This window comes from Prionailurus viverrinus, chromosome D3 (genome assembly GCF_022837055.1).
Source record: "Prionailurus viverrinus isolate Anna chromosome D3, UM_Priviv_1.0, whole genome shotgun sequence".
Classification (NCBI taxonomy): Eukaryota; Metazoa; Chordata; class Mammalia; order Carnivora; family Felidae; genus Prionailurus; species Prionailurus viverrinus.
In genome coordinates this window covers 14365871-14393277 of record NC_062572.1, presented here as the reverse complement: position 1 = coordinate 14393277, position 27407 = coordinate 14365871, and the positions used below count along the sequence as shown (strand labels likewise).

The 27407-nt window shown below is 50.8% G+C and overlaps 1 protein-coding gene across 3 annotated transcripts in view; it reads left to right on the top strand.

Annotated features, from left to right (window-relative positions):
* The window catches only part of KSR2 (kinase suppressor of ras 2), a 428047-nt gene extending 400882 nt beyond the window's left edge, over window positions 1-27165 (top strand). For 2 of the 3 annotated variants that reach the window (XM_047828846.1, XM_047828844.1), the window contains exons 15-20: window positions 7719-7815; window positions 8824-8957; window positions 14528-14659; window positions 19475-19604; window positions 20869-21002; window positions 26615-27165. In XM_047828846.1, coding sequence (XP_047684802.1) covers window positions 7719-7815; window positions 8824-8957; window positions 14528-14659; window positions 19475-19604; window positions 20869-21002; window positions 26615-26621 — 634 coding nt within the window. In that variant the 3' untranslated portion in view covers window positions 26622-27165. Of the gene's footprint in view, window positions 1-7718; window positions 7816-8823; window positions 8958-14527; window positions 14660-19474; window positions 19605-20868; window positions 21007-26614 lie in introns of those variants that run through there. The other variant, XM_047828845.1, reaches the window with a different exon arrangement.
* Window positions 27166-27407: the final 242 nt, after the last annotated feature.

The window sequence follows — 27407 nt, the reverse complement described above, 5'->3', positions numbered from 1 at the left end:
TGGAGAGAAGAAGCCAGTAAGACAGAGTCTAAGCTTCCTCTTCCCGCCCCCCCCCCCAACCCCCGACTTCTCTGGGCTTTGCAGCAATATCGAAGGCTGGAGGAGGGCTGGAGTATGCGTTGGGGTAAGTCCTGCTCTCATGGGCAGCTAGGCTCCTGCTTTGCATATTCCGGTGTCTGGTAGGCCACCGTCGTCTTTCTCGTCTGGCTGGGACATGAGCCTTCTGCCACCAACCTCCCACTAAATGGAACTCTATAACTCTTCATTTCCTGGACGCACATCAGGTTAAGCAGGTGGCGAGCAGCTGGCATTTCTCACTTGCTTTCTGGCATTTCCCATTTTTAATAGGAAGCTAGCCTGGCATTTTTTATTAGAAAGCCCCAGAGTCCCAAGGTTTAATATCTTCAGTGTTAGATTCATGAACGACTTGGAAGTTAAGAGATTGCCTGCGGCTGGAGTTTGATGGAGTACGCAACTTGTCGCTTGAAGCGTGATTTATTTGCTCAAGGGAAGGGGGAAAGAGAGGGGCACTTAGGTGGGTTTTGAGTTTTGAGAGGTGGAGAATGCTTAGAAGTGAGTGAACAACCAAAGAGTTATAAATCCCGTCTGACAGAATAGAGTGTTTTAAAACAACAGCTGACTTTGAAACCAACTGCCTTGGGAACACAAATCAGCCAGAGCTAAGGACTGTTTCCACCCAGCTGTTTCTTTTCTTTGGAAGATCAGCACTTGAGGAAAGCAGGCCCTGGGAGATGTTCTCTAGAGCCCAGCCATATGGCCTTTGCTGTGTTACTCAAGTGTACCAGCCTGGTCCTACCCCAGGGCCTTTGCACTGGCTGGTCCTTCAGCCTGGAACTCTCTTCCTCCAGATTTTCACGTGGCTGCCTTCTTTCTTCAGCTCTTGGCATAAGGGTCACCTCCCCTGAGGGACTTACCCTGACTATCCTAGTGAAAGAAGCCCCCAGCCCCACCACTCTCTGTCCAGTAAATCTATTTATTCTCTTCTTAGCACTTACGCTTCTCCGAACATCTTTCTATTTGCTTAGTTACTTATTTATTGGCTGACATCTCCCCTGGCCGGTCAGCCCCATGAGATTAAGGACTGGGCCTGTCTTGCACACACCTGGAACAGAATACTGCCCTGCCCGAAGTGCCACTCTCACTAAATCGATTGTGAACTTAACTGATGATCTCTGGGCCTCAGTAAAATGAGATTGGTCTTGAGTGGTGCTTCACAAAGTGGGAGTCTCTGGACCACCAGCATTAGCATTACCTGGGAACTTACTAGAAATGCAAATTCTCACAGGCGCCCGTGTGGGTTAGGTTAAGCGTTCGACTTGGGCTCAGGTCATGATCTCGCGGTCCATGAGTTCGAGCCCCGCGTCGGGCTCTGTGCTGACAGCTCGGAGCCTGGAGCCTGCTTCGGATTCTGGGTCTCCCTCTCTCTCTGCCCCTTCTCCGCTCATGCTCCTGTCTCTCTCTGAAAAATAAACATTAAAAAAAAAAAAAAAAGAAATGCAAATTCTCTGGACCCAATCCAGACCCTCAGAATCAGAATTTCTTGGGGTAGGACCAGCCATCTTTGTTTTAACAGGCTCTTCCAAGGGACTGTAGTGCCCATGCAGGTTCATCAGCCACTGGACTTGTGCTTGAACACCTCTGAGGTCTAGGCAGGGAGGAGATTATACATGCCCGGTCTAAAGACCTTCCCGTTTAAGACCAGGCTTCCGTCACCAACGGACCATCTGTTACCCTCAGAGAGCCCCAAAATAAAGCCCCCAAGCAAACAAGCCAAGAAAGGTGAAGGCAGACCCCTGAGAGGTAGTTTCTGTTTTATTGGATGTGGAGTTGCAGTGGGGATCTCACTCCCTGCGAGGTCTGGCCATGTGAGGCAGCCTGTAGCATTGCATACCCCGATTCCTTCAGGACCTTCTGTATGTTGGGAGCGCAGCTGTGGCCAGGAGCACCTAGACCCAGCCTTCACGGAGAGTAGTCTGGAGGAGATAATCTGTCATCAAAGATTCCAGCCAGTGTGTGTACAATTCCAACCAGGACAAGTGCTGCAGGGGTGAGGTCCGTGGTGCTGCAGGGACTTACAGGGCACGAGGGAACTAGTTGGGGAGGCCAGGGAAGGCTTTTGAGGACAAATGGGGAGAGTGTTCCAGGCTGAGGAAACAGCACAAGCAAAGGCCCTGAGGTAGGTGTGTGGGACTGGAACTCAGTGAACAAAGGGGAGAGTCCCAACAAGAAGGGGGTGGAACAGCCTGTCGGGGCCAGTCTGTATCACACCTATGGGCCCTGGAGGAGTTGGGTCTGTGTCCAGAGACCCCGGGGTGGGGGTGGGAGAGAGGTAGAGGGGGGGACTGTAGCAGGGAGCGACCGGTCAGCTTTGCATTTGGAGTGCTGGATAGAGACCAAATTAGGGAAGCCGGAGAGGCCGTGAAGGGCACTTGTGGTCACCTAAGCAGGAAAGCGTGATCATTAGCAACGATATCAGCAGTGATATTATTAGCAGTGATATGAGCTGCTGTTGAAGGAGTATAGGCTCTGGCCAGACGCTGGGCCAAGCACTGTGCCTGTGCGATCTCATTGCCTCCTCACGCCCTCCTGCGATGCAGTACGTCCTGTCCCACTGGGTTAGTTTCCCAGGGCTGCCGAAACAAAGGACCGCAGACTCCGTGGCCTGAAACAACACAAATGTATCTTACGATTCTAGAGGTCGGAAGTCTAAAATGGGTCTCACAGGGCTAAAATCAAGGTGTCCACTGCGTTCATCCTGGCTGCTGTAGGGGACAAATCTGTTCTTGCCTTTTCTGGCTTCTAGAAGCTGCCTGCACCCCTTGGCTCATGACGCCCTCCTCATCTTCAAAGCCAGCAAGGGCTGGTTGAGTCTTTTACTCACATCTCCCTCTGCCTCTCTCTTCTGTCTCTCCCTTCACCTTAAGGACCCTTGTGATGACAGCGGACCCACTGAGATAAGCCAGGACAGTCTCCCCACGTCAAAAACCGTAGTTGCCTCTGCAAAGTTCCACGTGCCACATAAGGGGAATAGTCACCGTTTCTGAGGATGAGGACGTGGACAGCTTTGGGGGACTGTTGTTCAGCTGGCCACGCCCACAGTAGCAGATGGGGACACTGTGCCCCTGATGAGTCTCCAAAGCCATGTGGGCTGAGAGGTGCCAGAACTGGGCTGGGGGCCTGTCTGACAGTCTTCGGAGGAGGGGGCCCCCAGCCCACACTCCCCACCATTCATTCACACTGGCCTGGGTCCCCAGGCTTGGTGCTGAGGGGTTTGGAGGAGGGAAGGGAAGTGGCCACCCCAGGCACCTAGATTTCTCTTCTAGTCACTGTTCTGGCAGAATTAGCCAGTTTGGACAGAGGCCCTTGGAGATGAGCCTACTAGATGGTTTTATCTCATTGTTTCTGACAATCCTCTTTGGGGCTGGTTTACAACAAGGATCTTCCACTTACAGTGTCATCCTGGCCAGAAGGCTCACTGTGTCACCCGGGACATGGGGTCAAAGGTCAGAATTGTATGAATGACCTGTCTGGGGTCAGGGCTGAAGAGACCTCTGTATCGGCCTGCAGACAAAGTGAGACATTTCTGGGCCTTGTTCTTCTTGGAGAAATGTGATCTTTTAGCAGAGAGAGATATGGAGGTGTGTGTGTGTGCGTGTGTGCGTGTGTGTGTGTGTGTGTGTGTGTGTGTGCGCGCGCGTACTGCCCCAGGAGCTAGAGAAGTACTCACTATATCCTGAAGCCACTGAAACACCTCCTGACCTCCAGACTGACTCTGCTACCAAGGCCAGCGGGCCTCATTAATCTTCGTTGCCATAGCAATGACATTATGGCTACCATTTACTGACGGCATATGACGTGCTGGGGTCTGAAAGTTACGGAGCCAAAGATGGGGGTCAGGAGCATCAGCTCTGAAGCCAGGCTGCCTGCGTTCAAATCCCAGCCCTACTTAACCTCTCTGAGCCTCAGTTTCCTTATCTGTAAAATGTGGCTGAGCCAAGACTTGATTAAATCCAAGATGCTGTCAGTTACAATATGCACGTTGTATTCACGTACTACAAAGAGAGAAATACAGTGCCAACAGAACTGTTACCTGTCCATCAATCAGACACATTCTGATTTCGGAGATGTTAAACTTCAAGGAAATATGCATCTTGGAATCCATGGAATACAGTAAGGGTACCCACCATGTGGGGGGGGAGCTCTCGTGCTTAGTACCTGTACCTGTGCTTAGTACCCCAGTACCTGGCACATAACAAGGGCTCAGACACATTAACTGGAATTATTACTATTACTCCCATTTTACAGATGAGGAAACTGAGGTTGGAGTCCCTTCCCGAGGTCACCCCGTAAGTAGTAAATGGGAGAGTCGGATTTGGATTCACTTGGCTGCGTGTCTCTTAAATGGCCCCCAAATCATGTCCAGCACCCACACCAAAGAGGAGATGAGAGAAAGATCAGGACTGGGCTGATCCCACGTCTGTGTGTCCGTGAGCAGGTCCTCTGCCCCTCTGGGTCTCCATATCCTCGTCTGTAGAAATGGGGCAACAGTGTGGCTCCTGCAAGTTGCTGTGAGGGTCACAACCCTTCATCCTCTCCTTTCCCTTCCCCACCTCCCACGCTGCAAATGGCTTTTGGGCACCAGTGTTAGCCACAGAAGCCCCAAGCTCAGAACAGTTGCCAAAGACACTTGGACTGACTCGTCTGGAGTATCTGAGCCTCTTCCGCCCTGGATACCTGCCCGATGCCTGCTCCTGCTTCGAGCTCAACCTTCGCCCCGCACCTGCTCTCCAGCTCAGCCCCGGATAAATACCTAATTCCTCTGTAGACTCTGCCCCTTGGGACTGCGTGAAGCGCTTAGAAATGGATACCTGGGGTATCAGTGTTGGGTTAGATTTTCTTTTAAATTTCAACACCATGCCAATTTGTTTCCAGCAGACTTTTTTGAGTATAACATCTGGCAAAGTGTCCAGATCCTGAGAGCACAACCTGATGAATTTCCACTCAATTCACACTCATGTGCCAGCCAGCACCCAAATCAAAACATTGCCTGCACCCCGCCCCCCCCCCCCGCCACATTGGACCCCTCACACCCTTTCCAGCCTCCCCGGCCCCCAAGGGTCACCACTACACTGACTTCTAGCACATGGGTCAGTTTTGTCTGGTTTTGTACTTTGTGTAAATAGAGTCATTCGGTGCGAGTCTTGAGTCGTCTTTAACACTGTGTTTATGAACATCACGTTTTTTGCAGTTAGCAGTAATTCGCTGATTATTATCCAGTACGATACGAATGTATGCTGTTATCTGGCTCTGTCGCAATCAATCCATCTTTCGGTTGATGAACATTTGGATTGGTTCCAGTGCGGGGCTATTATGAATGGGCTGCTATTAACGTTCTCGTACCTTCTGGCATATGTCTGTGGGTGAATGTGAGTACGCATGCCTGTTGGATATATATACTTAGGGAAGGAACCGCTGATCGTGGGGCGTTTGTATATTTCACTTTGGTAGACATGCCAGGCTGTGGTCGTGCGAATTTACATCCCACCAGTCGATGGATGTACTCCAGCAGCCCCAGAAACCACAGGGTAGCGAGAGAAGCAAAGATTTTCACAGCTGCTCCCAGAAAGGAAGTTGGGAGCAGGGAAGGAAATGGAATGGGTGTTTGAAGCCTGAGACTTGCACACAGTTACCCCGGGAAGGAGAGTCTGGGAGTCTTGAGGCCTGTTGCAATTATTTGCTCTGCCGTCTGCAGCGGGAACAGTATTTTCTGGGCTCTGGCCTGTAATGAGTGTAGGTGGCTGTTCAAGAACCGAGTATCCAGGGGAGGGGGTCCACCCACGGTCTCCGCCAGTCCCCCATATTTAAATGTCAGTGTGGCTTAATTGGCTGCACAGCCCGCCTCTCTCCCCCTCTCCTGCAGTAGCCACAGCAAACGTACCCCCCAGGACAGCAACAACAGGGGACAGACTTGAGTCACCGTGGCTGCCTCCCACCAGCTTACGGGGCGACCTCGGACGGATGAATCAGACCCCCTGGGCGTCAGCTACGCTGAGAATCTCACTAAGAAATGAGTCTTAGTGAAAGGTCACAGGTAGCGTTTTGGACAGGTATGTGGGTGGATGGGTAGATACGTGGCCAGGTAGACAGGTAGGAATACAATGGATGGACAAGCAGATGTCGTATGCGTATGAATATAGAGCACATATTTACACAAGTGTGCGTACACATTTGGCATTTTATTGATCACTTACTACCTCGCCTAACAGCCAGCATTTCGTGAGTACGGTACTTACTGTGCGCTGGGCATGGAGAGATGCCTTTACACACCTGATTTCATGGGGTTCTCCTAACCACCTCGTAAGGCAGGAACTATTGACTCCATTTACAGATAGTGAAAGTGAGGCTCAGAGAGGTTAACTCACCTGCCCAGGGTCACACAGCTACTCACTGATGCCACCAGGATTCTAACGCACAAATTCTCACCACGATGCTATACTTCCCACCAGGTGCCAGGCACGGCACTCAGTTCCTTCTCTCACTCAGTCCTCGTAGTGACGCTACAAGGTAGGTATCACTCATTCTCTTTGCTAGTTGAGGAATCCGAGGCCCAGAGGGGTTAAGTAACCCACCCAAAGACACACAGTAAGGAGCAGAGCTGGGAACTAGCTTCCACTGCACAATCTCAGCCAAGTGTAGCACATAACAAGGGCTCGAAAAAATACTGAAGGAAGGGCTGAGAGTATTTTAGCAGTGAAATCATAGATTAAAAGAAAAATGCAAGCCATCAGTTTTGACAGAAGATGGAACATGAACTTCCCTAATGCCATTCCTTCCTTTTCCAGCCGACACTTGCTCCTCTGAGCTAGATGTGGCGCTAGAGGCAGGGAATGCTGTGGTAAATATAGACTTCATTCATTTATTCATTCACTCATTCATTCTTTCCCTCATTCGGTGAGCACGTAGTGAGTGCCTGCTGTGTGTGTGCCGGGAACGGAGCTCACCATAGAAGGGACGGATGGATGAGCAAGCAGGCAACTCAATGAGAAGGTGTCACTGTCGCTGCATTAACGTCCTTTTCCGTCTTGTCATTTATCTTAAACCACTGGTCCTCAAAATGAACTCAGTGAGTCTGAACATAGTTTAAAAAACCCTCTAGACGGGCATCTGGTTTGGGGGACAGGGTATCCGTGTTTACACACAACCGTCTAAGGGCTTGAATGCATCGTTGGCTGATGGTCCTCGGTGGATATGAGCCACCATCTTGCTGGTGTTTCGTCACTGCCCCCACCGCCCACCTCAGCAGCTTCTGGCGAGTGGGAGCAGCTGGGACAGGTGGCTGGCAGAGTGCTGTCTGAGTGGCGTCTCAGGACCCCAGAAGTTATTGGTTCATGCACAGCTTTCCTTCCGTGCAACCCTGGGACGGAGGGAACCTGGCAAGCCTGCCTCTGGACTGGGTTAGGTTCTGCGGGCGTCCTGAGATGCTGGCGGTGGGGGTGTCGGTGAAGACCCCGAAGAACCCCAAAGAGCGTGCCCCCAGATCTGCATCCCAGAGCCAGACCTGAGGCCCATTCACAGGCTTGTTCTCCAACAGGCATCCTAGTGGTACAGCCACTATTATTTGTCACATCGGACAACTGCCGTGGGTCACTCTCATCTGAACAAGTGCCAATAATGTGTCCTCTCCTTTTGCTTTTCAGCCTGTGTAAGGGACGGACTCTCTACTCTGTGGTGAGGGACGCCAAAATCGTCTTGGATGTCAACAAAACGAGGCAGATTGCCCAAGAAATTGTGAAGGTACCACAGGGAGGGACTCCCTCCCGAGAGATGCAGGGTCTGGCTTCAGACCAGCAGTCTGGATTTAAAAAAAAAAAATTAGACTTGCCCTGAAAAATACCACGCTGTATGTGAGTAAGAGTTTTGCCCAGATACCACCATTAGGGATCGTCTCCCGATGTCTGGCTTCTGTCTGGTGCCTCATCATCATGATAATTGGGCACGTAGGGTACCAGGAGAAGCTTGTGTTGTTAGAATCCCTTATCCCTCGGATGCTTGAATTCCCATGAGTGGAAGCCCTCTGTCTCTGTCCCTCTCTGTCTCTCTCTCTCTCTCTGCAGCTGCCGGGGAAACATCCAATTGTTGGGACTGTTGCTTGGGCTTAAAACAAACTGGAACATCCTGTGTTTTCTGGCAGGTGCCTCGTTAGTTGACTGGGACTTTCGTTTCCCATTGGAAGTGTTAGGACTGAGCTGTTAGAAGAGATAAAATGTGACTGCTCATAAAGGCAAAACAAAACACACACACACACACACACACACACAAATCTAGACACTCACCCTTGAGCTAGCTTCTCCTCCGTGGTCTTGATCACTGGATCATGATCTGTCCCTTGAGGAATGTGGTGCCTTCAGCGCTGATATGGGTTAAGTAGCTATAAGACAAACGTCCTGCCGAGGAGTTATTTTTTCAAAGAGGAAGTGCGGGGAGGTGGTTGATGGCATCCCTCAGCTTACTCTGGGGACCACCTCTCTGGTTCGTCTTCAGTTTTTCTCCCGGTAGGGATGTCTTCCTCTGGGGCTTCTTCCGGAAGCTTCAGAGCCAGGTGGGAACAGTTTGGCCATAGTCTGAGGGCGGTGGCAGAGGCGTGCCTTGAGGACCCTGCCCGGTCCCGCACAGCCCCACCTGCAAGCCTGTGCGTTTGGGCCCCAAGCAGTGCAGCTGTTCAGGTTGCTCTTGAACCCGAGCCAGGGTAGCGGCGAGCGCTCCGTGTTCCCTGACGACATCCCGTTTCCTGGCTCCTTCCAGGGCATGGGCTACCTGCACGCAAAGGGGATCCTTCACAAGGACCTCAAGTCAAAGAATGTCTTCTACGACAACGGGAAAGTGGTGATCACAGACTTCGGGCTCTTCAGCATTTCCGGGGTGCTGCAGGCCGGCAGGTGAGCGGCGGTGGAAGGGCTCAGAGGGGTCCTTGACGGATGACAGTCGGGGAGTGAGAAGTCACCCGAATGGCTTCAGGGGACCTAGACCGGGTGTTGGGCCTGAGGTCGCTTGGCTGAGCGGCGAGGCTGTTGCTAATGCCAGGTCACATTGTGATTCCCTTGGGACCTGTCTTGCGAGCGGTGCCTTTAAGTGCACGTGGGTTACTGGGCACGGAGCACCCCCAAGCCCTGAAAGCCCTTGCCCTTGAGCTTAAAAGGGAGACTCCCCCTTTGCCTGGAAGACCCGCCTGGCAGGCGGCCTCACCCAAGAGCCCTTGCTGCACGTTTTCTTGGGCGCTCCTACATGTTAGTACAACATGAGTGTCAGTTAAGGGATTTAGAGTGAGACCCACCTGTGGCCCCACTTGATCGTGACTTCGGTTCCGTGAACTTGAGTTTCCTTGTCTGCAAGAAAAATGATGGGTCTGATCATGCCTACCTCATAGGACTCTTGTGAGGATGAACTAACACAATCAAGCGTCCTGCACCGTGCGGGAGCACAGAAAACACTACCGAGTAGCTGCTGCTGAGCTGTTGTAATTATGATTAATTTGCATATACCTCCCCCCAGGGTCACCCAGGAGAATCATTAACCATCCTTAAGTAATTAACTCTCAGGAGCCACTCACCCGCCCCGAGGGCAAGCTGCCTGCAGTTGACCGGGAGAAACAGCTTGATTCCAAATAAACAACCCATGATTCGGAAGGTCTGCCCTCTGTGACTTTTCATTTGGAGCCTGAGCCACACGCTCGCAAACTTAAAAACCCTGCGGTTCTCTCTAATCAGCCCTCTTCTATGCAGCTTCACTCACACTCTCCTTTTACTTCCGTTTCAGTGGCTTTGGAGAACCACTGATCTCTTTGAGGGTGACACCCCAGCCCCCCCCCCACGCCCAAAGTGAATTTCGTTCATGCTATATAATACCTGTAATATCGAAGAGCATCCCCAAATCAGCAAAACTTGATCTGGCTGCTTCTGTGTGATCTAGAAACAGAGCGCAACAGAGGCCGAAGTTGCTCTTTAGATTTTACTCCGCCCAAAAAGATTCCGTGCAGTCTCCAGAACTAGCTATAGCCCCTGAGCTAAGAAAAGAAGTAGGTAAATGAGCAAATAGATCAATGGGTAGATAAATGGAGAGAGTCCCTCAGGTTAGAACCCAAGAAGCCAGGAGGGCTGACTTGTGCAAATTCCTTCTTCCCTCTGTCTCCCCAGCAGCGCTCACTTGCGCATTTGCTGGTGGAGGGATTGCATGCACACACACGCTCACACACATACTCACATACAGACACACACATTCATCCATCACTCCAGGCTGAGGGGCTGAGAAAGCAATTGGTAACATCACTATGCACTCAGGTATTTGTGTCCAGACAAAAAGAGGCCCAGCAGATGTTTTCCTTATCCGACTTCAAGGCTCTTTAAAACCCAGTGCCTGGGGCACCTGGGTGGCTCAGTCGGTTAAGTGTCCAACTTGGGCTCAGGTCATGATCTCGTGGTTTGTGAGTTCGAGCCCCACATCGGGTTCTGTGCCGACAGTGCAGTGCCCATTTCGGATCCTCTCTCTCTCTCTGTCCCTCCCTCCCCCTCCCTCCTGCTCTCAAAAATAAATAAACAAGAAAACAATTCCTCCCTCCTGGAGGCATGTCCACACTGTCTCTCTTTCTCCTTGCCTGTGGATTCTCTCACCGGTGGAGGAAAAGGGGACAGGGCCTCTGATTTTCTTCCTTTTGAGTCTTGGTCTGCTGAAGCCCCAGGGTAACAAGGAAGAAAGGAAATGGAATGACGTGGGCCTCCTTTCCTTTCCCTCATCCTTAGAGGCCCCCTGTCAACCAGGAGTCAAGTTCAAGTCAAGGGCAAGGCAGCGGCTGGCCTGATTGTGTCAACACAAACCTGGGTAGTGTTGGGAGAGGCCAGGGGGCCCCCAGCGACCTCTCCCAGAGGAAATCCACATTTCGCAGCTGCCCACCTGTCACCACGGGGTTTCTCCTGTGCTTATCTCCCCGTTCCAGTTGTGTGCAAGGGCTTAGTTTAGTGCAGGGCTTCAGTTTGCTCCATAAGGGTGCTATTTCTCCAGGAATTACTGTAAAATTGTGGTTGGGAGTCTCTGGAGTGACTGCGTCCACGGCTTTGGGCAGGTCACTGAAGTGCTTGGAAGCTCTGTGCTCTCATCCACAGAGCAGGGATTTTATTCATCCTGTCGTGGGTTTGCGGGGATTAAGTGGGATGGACAGCCTGGCACACAGTAGGCACTCAGGGGGGTTACTTGCTGTCCCACCCTCCCCTCAGAGCTTGGGTCGATCACAATGCTGGCTTCCCAGCAGGGGGAGATCTGCCGGGCCCGGGCAGGGGTGGGGGTCACCCAGGGAAGTAAGCATGTCCTGAACATCCAGCCAGACCCCAGGGCTTCCCCCAGACCCGTCCCCAGCGTTGCTTGCTTACAGCTGTTCTGCCATCATTGAGAAAAGGTGTCATTTTCGGTGCCAGCCACCATCATGCCGGCCACGTGCAGACAATTATTAATCAGTAATAACCATCATGAAGATGATTTGAGTTTGCCACCCGGTGGGCCCATCCCCATGGGAACAGGACACCCTGGAGTGGCTGGGCCAGACCTGGGGTCCAGCCCCCTCCCAGGTGTGTGCCCACGCCCACCCCAAGCTGAGGGTTAGAGAGTGGCCAGCACCCCTCCTCCTGACCCTGCCCGCAGTTCCAAACCTGCACTGAGCCAGCGAGTCTAGAATAGGCAGCAGGGACTGTTGGAAAGAGATCAGAACGGAGACGCTCTCCCTTCTGGCAGCAGCAGCCCACCCCCCCCCCCCCGCACCCCCAGGGGCCTGGTCCTACCTGGAGAGTGTCGGCTGGCCCGGGGCCACCGCTCTTCCTTCAAGGGTGATGTTCTTTGTGCTCTAGTCTCAACCCCGTCTCTGAGCCCTCAAGATGGACAAGTTAATTACTTTGAAATGATGTGCCCATTGTGCAGATGGGAGAGTAGAGACTCAGGCCTGCTCAGGGTCACATGGCTAGTCAGCAGCAGGTAGGTCCTTCAGTTACCGCAGGCATCCCCATTTCTGGAAGCAAGAGCTCACTGGGACCTGCCAACTCGAGGGCTTGCCAATGTGTTTCAGTCTCGATTTCCAGCAGAGGATGTGTTCTAATAGGTCTGCTGTGCAGAGTAAGTCCTGTGTTACTGATGCCAAAAGACTGGAATTTGGACCATCTCCTTATTTTATGTATAAATTAGAGCGGTGACTCTCAACCTGGGGCTCTCCCGCCCCCCTGGGATATTTGTGATGTCTGGAGACATTTTTAGTTATCACAACAGGGGAAGAGAGGTACTGGGGAGCGGCCAGGGATCCTACAGTGCACAGGATAGCCTCCACCACAAAGAATTATCCAGCCCCCAAACTCCTGGAGCCTTGCTTGTCAGGGGTCCTTGTGGACCCCAGTGTGTGGTCCACAAGATAGCTTTAAGGAGGACGTGAATAAGCCTTTTTCATCTTAATTTTCATGCGTACTAAAAAAAAGTGCTAGTCTCCATTGATGGTCATGTTAAGAAGTAAATGAAAACAAAAAAACCCATTTGTAGTAAATAATAGTCTAGAGCAGCACTGCCCAATACCACCCCCCCCGGGCCATGTAGAGCAATGGAATTTTAACTTTAATTAAAATTAAATAAAATTAAACGTTCAGTTATTTAGCGTCACTAGCTGGATTTCAAGTGCCCAGTAGCCATGATGGCTAGTGGCTGCCATATTGGATAGCACAGACAGAGAACATTTCCATCATCATGGAAAGCTCTATTGGGTATGGCTGCTAATAGGTGTTCAGGTAGGGCAAGAGTCATGATCATGGGATATGAATGAGTGCAGTCCAGGGAACAGTACATCACGTCTGACATAGCTCAGAAGCCACCCTAGGAGAACTGTAGAATCCAGCCGGCCCCAGCTCCCCACATGTGGAGGCTCTGGACCGTCACAGCCTCACTCTTGATGGTTGGAGACATCCATGCGCCTCTCCCTTCGCTGCCCACTGGCCCTTCCCTGGGAGTCTTGAATCAGTGGAAATCTTGTAGGAGGTCTGTTCAGATTTCAGTCCCAAATGGAAAGGTCTGTACCTACTTACAATGTGAAGAAGGCAGCCAGCATATTTCCTCCTCCAGGAATTTATCTTAAGGAATAATCATAGATCTGAGTGGGAATATATTCACAGTACCTACCTAAAGAGGTTCCTCACAGCGTTGCTCATAATGATGGAAGGGGCAGGAGCTACCTAAGGCCCATCAACCAGGGGTTGGCTGTATACATTTTAAGAAACACATAGGATAGCATGATAACGTGCCAGTTACACACACCTTCTTTAAGTTTCTAGAACACCCCAAACAGGGCTTGCCTTACACCTTTGTCCCAACTTCCCCTTCTGCCTAGAATATTCTTCTCCTTATTCATATGGCTGGATCCTTTATGTCCTATCTTAGCTCACATTTTATCTAAAGTAAGTTCCCTCTTATCTTTAACACATTCCCCTGTTTAATTTTTTTTTTTTTTTTTTGCATAATGCTTATCGCTATCTGTGTTTTTCCTATTTATTTAATTCATCTGCCATCACCTTCTCCTGCCAAAGCGGAGGCTCCAGGAGGGCAGGGACCTTGCTGGACTCCCTCACCACTATGCTCCCAGTGCCACAAACACAGAGTTTAGGCATAGTGGGTTCTCCATAAATACAGTCGATCCTCCTCATTTGTGGATTCCAGATTTTTGAATCTGCCTACTCACATCTGTTTGCACCCCAAAAATCAATCCACACATTTGCAGTCATTCATGGGCATGCACAGGGTGGTGAAAATTTGAGTCACCTGATGCATGTGTTCCCAGCTGAGGTCAAACAAGGGGACACTCTGGGATCTCGCCTCGGCTCTTGTACAGAGATGACCAGGGGACAGAGATGGGAGGGGGCTGTGCAGCGCAGGGCAGGAAGCCCCGCCCCCCCGGGCCAGTTGGACAGAGCTTTGCAACTCTGGCATCTCCTTGTGGGGCAGCCTCAGACACATCACTCAACGCTTCTGAGCCTTGTTTTCCTCTTCTGTAAGATAATGAAAATCGAACGTACTAAGATGAGTTGCTTTTAGGATTAAAGATTACAATCTGTGTGAGCTGTGCGTGTGAAGACATATTTCCTCTAGGAGCAATGATTCCATATTTGCTAACTCACTATTTGCAGAGACTTTATAAAACATAACTGCCATGGATAACAAGACTCAGCTGTCGTTGTTGAATGAATATGTAGAAGGGGGTGCCTCAGAAGTCGAGGGACCCGATGATGGTTTGGGTGTTGGGTGTCTTTCTCCAGACCAGTCTTCCCTGCCCCTTCCACTGGGTCTCAGCCTCAAGTACAAGGTCGGACAGTGCCCAGCAGTGTGTGGCAGTGGGGGGGGGCAGGACAGAGATGGTCCAGAGACCCAGGGTCAGTGCTGGGGGGCTGGTCCTCCCTGGGCTGTGAAACGGGGCTGACTCTGTGTTTTGCTTCTCCAGGCGAGAGGATAAACTCCGCATCCAGAATGGCTGGCTGTGCCACCTGGCACCAGAGATCATCCGCCAGCTGTCCCCCGACACAGAGGAGGACAAGCTCCCCTTCTCCAAGCACTCAGATGTCTTTGCACTCGGGTAGGTGGCCCACAGGCAAAGGGACATTTCCCAAGCCTTTCTTCCATGGCTCTTGGAAGAGACGGGGTACTTATCTTCTGGGGCCAAGGTGGTTAGGTTTCTGGGTGAGTTTGGGGGTATCCAAGTGGGGTGTGGCAGAGGGATGACCCTAGCAAACCTTCATGCCTGGTTTCTAACCATGTGACCATGGCAAGTTGCTTGACCCATTCATTCATTCACTGAAGCAATAAACACAGAATATCTACGGAATGCCTACTGTTAACAATGATTCAAAACTTAGGGAATTAAAGAAGCATTTATCATCTCAAGTTTCTGGGGTCAGGAATTTGAGGGTGACTTAGTTGAGTGGTTCTGAGCTGGTTCAGAATTTCTCATAAGGTTGTGGTCTAGATGTTGGCTAGAGCTGCGGTCTCATCTGAAGGCTCAATGGGCTGATGATCCACTTCCAAGGTGGCCCACCCACATGGCTGTTGGCAGGAGGCCTCAGTTCCTTGCCCTGTGGGCATTTCTTTAGGCTGCTTGAGTGACCTCACAAGTTGTATTGCCTTTACGAGCTGGTCTCAGAAATTACATATCGTTGTTTCTGCCACATTCTGTGTGTTAGAAACAAGCCTCTAAATCACAAGGAGGTGAATGAAGCTCTACTTTTTTAGAAAGGGATATCTAAGAATTTGTAGACATAGTTTTAGACCACCAAAGACGACTCCTCTGTCTTATCTAGTAGAAGACTGACAAGGAGGTCGTCGATTTTAGCAGAGTATGATAAATGCTATGCTGAGGATAAACACAGCAGTCCCACAGGACTGTGGGAATAAAAGAGGAACTAAATTCAGCCTGGGAGATCAGAGAGGGCTTCCCAGAGGAGGTGACTCCTGAGCCTAAGTGAGAGGTTGAATATAAGTAGGCCAGATGAGGGTAGGGCAAGATGTCTAGATAGAAGGAACATGTGAACAGGCCCAGAGTAACAGAAAACAAATTGTCCACAATGGAGGAACACGTGGGGAGTGAGAGGGGAGGGAACTGAGAGATAGAGAATCAGGAAAAAAAAATGAGCTTTGGGTGGTAACACGAGAGACTAGAGAGGGAATCAGGGTCGATCCTGCAGGGACTGAGAGGCTGGGCTGAGGAGTTTTCATCTTCATAGCACTGGGGAGCCATTGATGGTTATTAAGCAGGGGGAGTGACGTAATCATACTTTGAGTTTTGGAACAACCACTCTGCTGTGCAGAGAATGGAGAGGAAAAGGACAAGACTGAGGGGCTGGGAGACCAATCCAGGGGGGATGCTGGCAATCTCTACCAAATCACTGCCAGTGGGTTTGGATGCTGGAAATGGACATAAGAAGCAATGGGGGGGGGGGGGCAGGTGGATGGGATAGGGTTTGATGATGGGTAGAATGTGGGTGGTGCCCAGATCCCTACCTTAGGCAGCTGGGTGGAGACTAATGTCTTTCACCAAGAGAGAGACCCTGGAGGGGAGGCCTGGCCTATGCTGGGACGGGAAAGAATGCAGATTTGGACACAGTGAGCCTGGGCTACCTTGGAAATAGCCAGTGGAACCAACTAGAAGGCATCTGTATCTACACATGTAGAATTTGGGAAAGAGGGGTGTAGGGCGTCTGAGCAAGGAGAGAGAAACCACACCCATGAAAGAGAATGGGATGTCTTTGGAAGCACCGAGAAGGATAGAAGGTGCAGGACAGAGCGCCCTGAGAAGGTGCATCCAGGAAGGCTTCCAGGCTCCCCTCCCTCCAACGGCCATGCTAGTTCTCGCCTTACCTTGTCCACCAAGGTGGTTGCAAAGATTGCTGGTTACAAGCAGAGACGGCACTGGGGAAGCTGTTTGGGAAAGTTGCAGCCCTGCAGATGTGTGCAATTAGACTTAGCAACACCACGAGCTGTCAGACCGTCTTCTGCGGAAAAGCACCCCTACTCTGTCCTCTCTGTACATCTCGGTGGGGGGGGATGGGGGAGGCATTTGCTGGCCCATCAGGATTCTCGACATCTATCACTTGGACCCCTTTACACGTTGTCATTTGCCCTGATGAGTTTATGCCCAAATCTTTACCTCGTTAGAGACTGTAATCTGAAACCAAACTGCAATAATTAAGTTGGTATATTTTAGTATAAATTTAGCGAAAGGAAAAAGAATGTAATTAACAAAATGTACCAAAGTGGGTAATTGGTTTTCCACTGGAGTTTTAATCTTTAGCAGTTTATTTTTTTCTTCGTGTGAGTTTCTCTTGAAAGTTGGGTTTGAAAGGAAGTTTTAATGAGGCTTTTATTCCTGACACTGCTGAATTCTAAGGGACCTGGTGCTCTTGGTTTCCTGCCAATTAGGTGCTTCTTGTTGCTTGGGAACATCATGCTCAGACAGGACTTAGAACAAAACTGGACTTTTAAAAGCATATTGAGCATCATGCTAAGGTTCTTGTGGGTGCTATCTCATGGAATCTTCACAAGCATCCTTTGTGGCAGGGACCATTGCTGTTCCCAAATGACCGGCAAGGAAACAGGCTCCAGGTGGCTCAGTGAGTTGCCATGTGGTCAGGGGTGGATCCAGAGTCCAACGTGGGACATCCCAACTTCAGAGTTGGAGCTTTTAGCCACGGGGATTTCAGAGTCATTTTACCACGAAAAGCCCTATTTCCCTTAACTGTGAATCAAAGAGAATAAAAGCGGGGAAGCTTTCTGAGGATTGAGCGAGAAAACACCTGTAAGGCATGCAGCACGGGGTCAAGCTCCTAATAGGCTCCCTTCCCCCTTTCACGTGAGCCCTTGCCTGCAATCTGTCTGTGCCTCCTTCCCCAGACCCCACCCATCAGCTGGAGGATTGCCGACCCTGAATCCTTCACTGCCCCAATTAGGAAAGACTCTGGAACAGGATGGAGGGCAGGTTTGTCATAGCATAATGGCCAATGGTGCAATTCTACAGTCAGATCGACTAGATTCAGCTTCTGGCTTGCACCTCTTGTTTGCTGTGTGACCCTGAGTAAGATATATAACCTTCCTGAGTCTCTGTCTCCTCTTCTGTGAAATGGGGATAATGATAGCGCTTCCTGTTTGAACACGTAGGTCTTTTTTTTGTTCAGGTGTGTTGATGGCAATAGTTGGGGGAAACAACTGTCATTGAAGAGATGGCTTGTTATTCATGGTTTCCAAAGGAGGGGGCACATCATATCAAGCAGGGCCACACGGGGAAGCACCAGGGCCAGTGAGGAGGAAGATGTGGGCAAGAGCCTTTATTATGATTTACTTGGGGAGGAGCTGGTGAGGCAGGGTAAGCAGGCTAGAATTGGCTAGTTTGACTAATTTAGCGGGCTCTGGAGTGCAAGAGTGTCCCAGTAGGGCAGGGGAATATTGGCCCGGAGTGGAAGCCTGATGGAGGTGGGGGTGTGGGGGGCTTTGGATTGGCTAGTTTGCATATGAGAGCGCCTAATCCTAACCACTAGACCACCAGGGAGCGACAAGTTTGCATATGAAAGGCATACTCACGGGAGAGTCCCTTACCATCTTTAGGAATAAGCTTGCCCTTCCGAGAGCGGCAGTCCCTCCAGGGTCAGGGAGGCCCCCAGATGTCACATCATCAAAAGGAAAAGGCATGCTTCCTATACGTCCCCCATAATCATTACAAATGCAGAGGGCTTCGCATAGTGTCTAACACAGAGTCAAAACTCAGTGTTATTGATTATTACGACGGCAACAGTAATCATCTAGCACCTTAACGTGGCAACTTCCTGACCATCTAACACAACACCCCAACACCCAGGCATCACCGCTCCTTGCCCCGGAGGGATGAGGCTGGCAGGGGGAGAATATGCTGAGAAGTGGGACCCTAGAAATAGCTGGTTTGACACAGTCCTCTGATCAGTAAAGAGGATAGCAGAGTGCTTCGTGTTCTTTAAAGCAAATTTGCATAAATTATCTTAGATTAGAGGAAAGATCATTTCCTAGGATTGTTTCAGATATTTCCTGAGTTGGGAATTTTGTTCCCAGTGAGCTGAGACCTATTCCTATGATACAACTCAGCAATTCCCCAGCACCCAGTGAGTACCCCATGGCATCCGCCAGTGTCCTCACTGCCACCCACACCCCCCCCCAGTAATTTTTCCCCACTATTCCATGAGCTAGTTTATATTTAGAAAACAAAACTATAAAAAAATCCTATCCTATCACCCAGTTAGCCATCGTTAACATTTTACTATTTCTTTTTTTCCTGTCTATACATATGTAATTTTTTAAAAGAGTAGGTACTACCTTATATACAGTCTTGTGTCCTGCTTTTTTTACTTAGAATTTTATATTAAGCATTGTTTTTCATGTGAGCAAAATTTCTTTGAAATGTTTTAATATCATATTCCATGTTGTTTTATGGAGGTACTATAATACATGCAACCTATTTTGTTGAACGGTTGTGTCGTTTCTCCTTGATTTGATATTATATATGATGCTATAGAGAATATCTTTGTAAGGGGATTTTTGTATACCTAAGTATTTCCTTACAGTGGTTTCCTGGAAGTGTAAGTCTAGGGTCAGAAATCCTAGCCATGTTCCATTAAACTTCAAGGTGCTAGGTTTTGACTCGTTTTAATTCAGGCACCAGGGAAGGTATCCTGGGATAAGCATGACTTCTAAGACATCAAGGAAGCTTTAGGTATATCTCTGCTACCAAAACACAAGCCCTGTGAGGAGGAAACTAGGAAATAGAGGGCTGTGTGTGTGTGTGTGTGTGTGTGTGTGTGTGTGTGTGTGTTTTGAGATATAGCGTCAAGAGTGACGTAGCATATCAACACCCCTTAACAACATCTGCCAACAGCACAATTTGGTATGAACTCCACGCCAGGGAGTGGCCTTTCAAGACCCAACCAGCAGAGGCAATCATCTGGCAAATGGGCACCGGCATGAAACCCAACCTCAGCCAGATCGGCATGGGAAAAGAAATCTCGGTAAGTCCTGGGTCAGTGCCAGCTCTTGGGAACAAAGAGAAAGGTAGATATGGTTCTGGACCTTCTTTTTCCTGTGTGTTAAGGTTATGAATGCTTCCCCAGAGGGTGGCACAATAGCATGCCCACAGCCTTGTCAGATAGTGATTTGGAGCTTAGTAAGTGTAGTTTCTTTTTTTTTTTTTTTTAATGTTTATTTATTTTTGAGACAGAGACAGAGCATGAACAGGGGAGGGTCAGAGAGAGAAGGAGGCACAGAATCTGAAACAGGCTTCAGGCTCCGAGCTGTCAGCACAGAGCCCGACGCGGGGCTTGAACTCATGGACTGTGAGATCATGACCTGAGCCCAAGTCGGCCGCTCAACCTACTGAGCCACCCAGGCGCCCCAGGAAGTGTAGTTTCTGAACTATGCCTGCAATTCAGGTTCCTGCCTCAAGGGTGCAGTAGCACTTGGCCAGATTTTTCCTAGCAATGAATTGCTGAATCAAGTAGAACAAGTGAATTCCTCTTTTACTGTTACTTTTAAAAGATATCCATTAAAATGCTACCCATATTAGTGATTCTAATTTTATTTGTACCTACATAAAAAATTTTAAGGCATTATCCAACTCAGAACACCATACACAGAATCAGAGAAGCCTGAGTATAAATTCATAATCACCCTCTAAAACACAGCAGGAAGAGTCTTGTCTTTTGATCAGAAGGCAGATAAATCAGGGGAGGAATAATAATCTGGTATGTTTCTAAGGATTACCTGTATCTAGGTTTCTTTTCTGAGGTGAGGTGATTATTAAAAGTAACTTTCTACTCTTTGACTTTGAAGAGCACTTATGGTATGGGGATGTGGATAGAGACCCGAGGATTCACTTTTCTCCCTTCCTTTGAGGAAATAAAAATGCCCAAGAAACTCCTCGGGGAGCATTATTGATTTTAGCATATTCCAGACCTTCTAGAATAGAAAGGACCTGCCTAGTTTGCTATATGGGCTCGTGAGTTGGATGAGTGGAAGAATGGATGGATAAAGAGTTGGATGGATGGAAAGATGATAGATAGATAGATAGATAGATAGATAGATAGATAGATAGATAGATATGCATGAATTGGGATGAGTGGTCGGATGGATAGATGAGTAGGTGGATGGATGGATGGATGGATGGTTATGGACGAATATGCAAGTGGGGCAAATGGGTAAACAAATGGACAGACCCAATGAGATGCCAAAGACATCATCGTTTATGTTAAATCACCACATGCTGGTTTCTTTTAGGACATTCTTCTCTTTTGCTGGGCCTTTGAACAAGAAGAAAGACCTACCTTCACGAAGCTCATGGACATGCTGGAGAAACTGCCAAAGCGAAACCGCCGCCTGTCTCACCCCGGACATTTCTGGAAGTCTGCAGAGTAAGTGTTCTCGCTTAGCATCTCTCCCCACTGCCTTTGTCCTCTGGCTTTTGCCACCTTTTTGCTTCTGCCTGCCATCTCCTTCCCATATACCCACCTCCCTCCCCCAGCCACCACCCTTCCCTACCAGGTTTCCATTCAGGGGAGTCTGCTCTGGGATTCGGGTCCTGGAGGCTGCCCTCCAGGGTCTTGGTCTTTGTGGCTACGTGGCTGCCTCGTTGTCTATGTCCTCCTGATGAAGGTTGATGCCCCAGTGAGTCTGAACATCATGTACAAGGCAATACCCTGAACCCACCCAGCCCCCTGTGTCAGGTACTCAAGCATGCTCCTCTGGGGGGCCTGGCTTTCAGGAAATCTCCCCCCTGAGCCAGCAGCCGCTCCCCATCACGGCATCTCTCAGCTTCCAGAACTTTCTGTTGCATGAAGACAAGGGTTCTCAGCTTCTCCTTGCTGTAAGTGTCTCTCCGGCTTCCTCATTAGAGGCTCTGTGCCCCTCCCCCTACTTGTTCTTGGATGGAGATCAGTGGTTCTGAATGAGGCATCTCTCTGGGGGCCTCCTTCCCAGGCCCCAGCCTCAGCGATTGCTCCAGAAGGTGAGGGTGAGGCTGGCCCAGATGAGGCTGCCGAGGGGTCCCTGCTCCACACTGCCCTGCCGTTCCAGGCACACGTGGTTGCACACACACATACATAGAAACTGAACCTGGAAACACGCCTCCGCACGTGTGCATTCGCACGGGAGCACTCAGGTACACACACACGCCCGACACAGGAACATTACGTGAAAACACACCCAAACACACCCGGTACGCAAGCCCACACGTGTGGGCGGACGCAGGCATACACACATACACGGTTACATTACGTGACACACGCATGCACACAGCAGCACTTCACCACCACACGCCTCCACACAGACGCGCAAATGGAGGTACACGCGTCTCCAAACCCCCAGCTGCGGACACAGGCACACCAGAGCACTTTCAGCATCTCAGCACGGGACCCCGCGAGGATCCCCAAGGCAGCATCCTGTGGAACAGAGGCCCCGGGGGGGGGGGGGGGGGGGGGGCTCGGCTACCCCTCCCCCCACCATTTGAGCCTGCTGTACCTGGAGGACAGGATCTCTTCTTCCCCCAGTGGCTCAGCCTTTTCCCAGACAATGAAGGCAGCACAGATTTCCCATGTCGGACAGACATGGATTGGAACCCCCTCTCCCCCGCCTCATCGCTGTGTGGCCTTGGGCATGTTCCTTGGCCTCTCTGAGCTGCAGCGTCAGCCTCCAAAGAAGGAGGGCGGTAAACGGCTTTAGCGGGGGCGCCGTGGCAATGCTGTCAGGTCGTGCGCTGGGGCGTTTGGTGCAGTGCCGCCCACGTTAGCAGGTGTTCTGTATACTTGAGCCGCCGTTGTCTGCCAGGAGCGAGAACAGGCGGTATTCTGCTGGCCTTCCAGGATTGAGTACAGGTTGAACATGAAAACGGAGGGAGGGAGGCTCTAACAAGTGAGGACTCTCTCCAGCTAACGGAGCTCAGGCAAGTCGGAGAACGAATCGCAGAGCTCTGGGTGGGTCCCAGGAGTGACCGGGTGTTACAGAACCCGAGTGTCATTTGGGCCATCACCAGTGGCCTCTGCTTTCCGGGGGTCAAGGAGGAGAGGGCAGGAGTTCGCTGAACAGAGGGGCTTAAAGCTCCCTGGTTGGAGGGAGAGCAGAGGGCCTTCTTTTCTGTATTTTTCCATGCCGTTGGGCTGAGAAAACAGAGACCCTAGAGACCATGTGGTCTGGCAGGGTGGGATTTTAGGATCAGTGAAATTTTCTCTTCGCTCGCTTTTTTACTCCGTCTGGGTGTGTTGAATACCTACTATGTGCTAGGGTCTATCGTAGAACGCAAATACAGTGGTGAACAAAACTAATAAGCCCCTGGCCTCATAGGGTTTACATTCTAGAGCAGGCACAAGAAGCAGGTAAACATGTTTTAAAAAGAGTCATCATTTCAGATGGAGTTGTGTTGAAGGGTGGAAGGGAAGGGTCAGGGAATGCCCCTCAGAGGAGGTCCTGTTAAAACAAAGCCCTTGGGGCGCCTGGGTGGCTCAGTCGGTTGAGGGTCTGACTTCGGCTCCGGTCATGATCTCACGGTTTGTGATTTCGAGCCCCGCGTCGGGCTCTGTGCTGACAGCTCAGAGCCTGGAGCCTGCTTCGGATTCTGTGTCTCCCTCTCTCTCTGCCTCTCCTCTGCTCATGCGCTCTCTCTCTCTCTCTCTCTCTCTCTCTCTCTCTCTGTCAAAAATAAATAAACAGTAAAAAAAAAAAAATTAAAAAACACAAAGCCCTTGAGGGGAAGCCAGGCCTCCACGTGGAAAATCTGAGCCCTCCAGGCGGGAGTGAGTGTGCAGTGCTGGTAGAACAGAGAGGAAGTGGGTACGACCAGGCCGTGGTGAGTCGGAGGGAGAGAAATAGGAAGTGAGGTCCCAGGAGTGGTCAGAGGCCAGATCGGCATGGTAGGAGCTGGGTTTTTTTTCAGAGGATGACAGAGCATTCTAGAAACTTCCTCAGAACCAGAAAACCCCCCCAAGAGGCCATGTGGTCCCACACCTGCTCCCCCTAGGGTCATCCACTGAGTGAAGGTTGTCAGGGCCGGGGGAAGGGGGGGATGTGGACGGCTTTTCCTTTGTGGAATAGCTGGCATTGGGTTTGGGGGTCCAGAGATCGGAGGGCAGTTCCCACCTCTGTCCCTACTGACTTTGCTACTCTGTTTATTGCCTAGCGTGGCCATTTTCTTGGCCACATCATAACCCCTCAGGGAGAGGGAATATAAAAAGACACTATGAATCGAGACCTGAAAGGAACAGAAGTCCTCTCTGCTTCTCACTGTCAAAGTAGAAAAGTCCTGGGGATTACCTCCAGGGTGGATGCAAATGTGTGTGGTGTCTGTGCCCTATTCCTGCACCCGTGGCAGACATGGCTAATCTATCACAGCACAACCACCATCACTCAGCCCTTCTGCTAGCCACTTACTGAGCCAGTTACTCAGAATCAATGCACGGGATGCTTTCCTTGGCCATTCCAGATTGATCCAACCTTCTTTTACGTATGGAGGAACTATGAATCATGAAACTCAACCACATCCGCAGGGGGTGTTGTTAACGAAGTTGGGAACACAAATCAGGCTCCAGCTCCCTCCGGAATTTTCTCTCCCCACAACATCAGCCCTTATGGTTCCCTTGGTCACACTCATCTGGCTTTGAGATGGTCACCCTGGTGGTGTAGTCAATGCTGGAGTTCTTCTAGAAGCCTCCTGGGTCAGCGTCAGATCGGCAGAGGGTTTGGCCAAAGGAGACTCAGGATCTGGGTCCTTTCCAGGCCTTTGTAATCCGTGGAGGGTACCACCCAGGAGGTCCCAGCTGCAGCCAGCATGTTGCAGATACGAGCAGCTAACTCCAGGCTTACCTCTGGGGTCTTGGGTTTGCCCCTCCAGTGGGTCACACTTGAGGAGCGGGGGCTTCCAGAATCCCAGTGTGTGTTAGCACATGGGGAACTAGTGAAAGGCTGGGGACAAGCCTACATTCCAGAGCGGTGCATCTTGAAATTCAATATGTGTCCACAACATCCAGGGAATTTCTTAAAATGTAGATTCCCATTCTGTATGTCCGCAGTGAGGCCCAAGATCTTGTATTTTCAGCAAGCCCCAAGGTGATGCTGGTGTGGCTGGTCTGCGGACCACCCTTTGAGTAGCGAGGGTCCAGACCTTTGCTGTGCAATAGTGGCCACTCCCCTCATGTGGCCCTTGAACACTCGTAATGTGGCAAGACGGGATGTCCTGTGAGTGTGTAAAATCCACACAAAATCTTGAAGACTCGGGATTAAAAAAAAAAAGTGTAATTTGTCCCATTACACATACAGGACTGGTGATATGTTGAAATTACAGTGTTTGGGATATAGTGGGTTCAATAAAATACACTCTTAAGTTCACCTTTTTTTTTAACCTTTTAAGATATGACTAGAAAATTTACAACGACTTGGGTGGTATTTCTTTTTTAAAAAACAGCTTTGTCGAGCCAGAGTCCACACATCGTATAATCCTCTCCCCTTAAAATATACAACTCAGTGCGTTTGGGTATATTACATTACTCATTTTTAAAATTGTGGTAGGGTATATATCACATGGATTTGCCATTTAGCCACTTTTAAGTGTACGATTCAGTGACATTAATTACATCCACAGCGTTGGGTAGCCGCCGCCACCATCCCCAAAACCTTTTGTCCCCCTCCGAGCAGAAACTGTACCCCGTAAACAGTAACCCCCCCGATCCCTCTTCCTCCCGGCCCCCAGTAACCTCTCCCCTGCACCCTGTGCCTATGAACTCGCCTGCCCTAGGTAGTTCAGACAGGTGGAATCATACAATATTTGTCCTTTTGTGTCTGGGGTCTTCCCTTAGCATGTCTCCAAGGTTCGTCCACAGTGTGGCATGCATTAGAACGTCACTCCTTGTTACGGCTCAGCACCGTTCTGTTGGATGCATGGCCCGCGTGTCGTTTCTCTGATCATCTGTTGGCGGGGACTCGTTTGTTTGCACCCTGGCTACTGTGAATAATGTTGCGGTAACAGTGGCGTGCATGTATCTGTTGGAGTCCCTGCTTCCAATTCTTTTAAGTAATGTTGTAGGTCCATCGCACATCATTGGTCTGGGTCATCACCTTGACCGCCAGCGTGATCTCCATCACCCGGGTACCGCTTATAAAACATTAGTAACAGGTACTGTGTTAGGCATTCTGTCTGCCTTATCTTGCTGACTCCTCAGAGCCCCCACCTAGGAGTCAAGCACTGTTACCGTTTTACTCGTAAGACAACCAAAGCACAGAGAGGCCGAGTGCCTTCCCAGTGGTCACACAGCTAGTAAGGAGGAAAGCAGGCCTTGGAATCCAAGTTGGTCTGAACCCTAAACCCATGATATTAACTCCTCTGCTGCCTTCTAGGCGCAGATTACCTGAGTACCTTCAGGGTCCCTTTCCAGAATCGTGCTGGGAGAACGGGCATAAACATCTGCCGTGCTTGCCCAGATCCTGGCTCGACAGAGGTCAGCAAAGCCTCTGCCCGTAGCAGGAGCCTGTGGTGTGGATCCTGGTCTCCCCTCCGCTTCCTGGATTTCCAGTCCTTCCCGAGCATGCTACACGTGCCACGAATGCGGGTGTTCCAGCACCACATGCCCTCAGCCCAGCCCCCACGCTGGTGACCCTCCCTAGTCCAGAGGCTACCTGATCAAGTGGGAGGAGTTCTAGGTTCAAATCCTGACCCTGCGGCTTCCTGGCTGTGCACCCCTGGGCAAAACACTTAGCCTCTCTGGGCCTCCATTGTCTCATCTGTAAGAAGGGTACAAGGCGTGTATCTTGCAGGCTGTTCTCGGGTTTAAATGAGATCAGGTATTTGTGGTGCTTGGCACAGAACCCAGTACATAGTAGGACCTTGGTACAAACGGGTGCCCCTTCCAGCTCTTCTTGCAGGGGACAGGAACAGCTCATCTCAGACCCCCTAGCCCGCCGAGAGGGTGCTCATCTACCAAAGATGACACTGCTGTGTCCATGTGACCTCTTGCCTCTCTCTCTTCTTCTCTCCCCACTCCAGGCTGTGACCGTTGGACAAAGGGACAGCACTCAGCTGCCTCAGCCCCCGAGCCACCTCTCCTTCCCCGCTCTGCCCTCTGCCAGCTCAGGAGGCCAGAGGCTCACCATCAGAGGGTACCGACCCCGGCCGGCCTGGGAGCACTGCACGACCGAGGTCGGCAGCTTCCCGGAACACTCCCCAGACCCGTGCCCTTTTGCCCGGGCAGGGTTGGGGACCCCTGAGCTAGGACTTACCAGGACCAGCCAGGGAGACATGGAATTGATCCGTGAGGCCCCGGGGGCCACGTGGAGAAGAGAACTGGAGGCTGAATGCAGAGCGCCCCTGGGCCACGGAGACGAGGGCACGAGGCCTACGCGGGCAGGCTCGCAGGACCGGTCTGTGTGTACATGTGCGTCCCCGTGCACGATGCCGTTCGCTCTAGATCCCCTGTGACAAGCGAGAGCCAGGCCGCCCCGGCTCTGGAGCGCCCCTCTGCTGACTTGGTCCCTGGGTGGTGGGTTCCAGCTGTGCTGTCTGGAAAGATGGGGTGGGGTGGGGAGCTAAGCACCAGCTTCGTGGAGGCCTTGGGGCCCAGACCTGGGCAGGGGGGCTAAACTGCTCCCGTGTAAACATCTGTTCCCCCAGGCCTGTCATGGGTTTCGGCCTCTTTGCATATGGCTCCGAAGTACACAGAACAGTCTTGTATGTCTTTTGAGCTCTGGGTCTCTCTGGGGTGTGGTTCCCATTTCTGCCGCCTTCGCGTGTTCTGGGAGAGCACCGTCCCTTTTGGCCTCCTTGCCCCCATGCTTCCCCC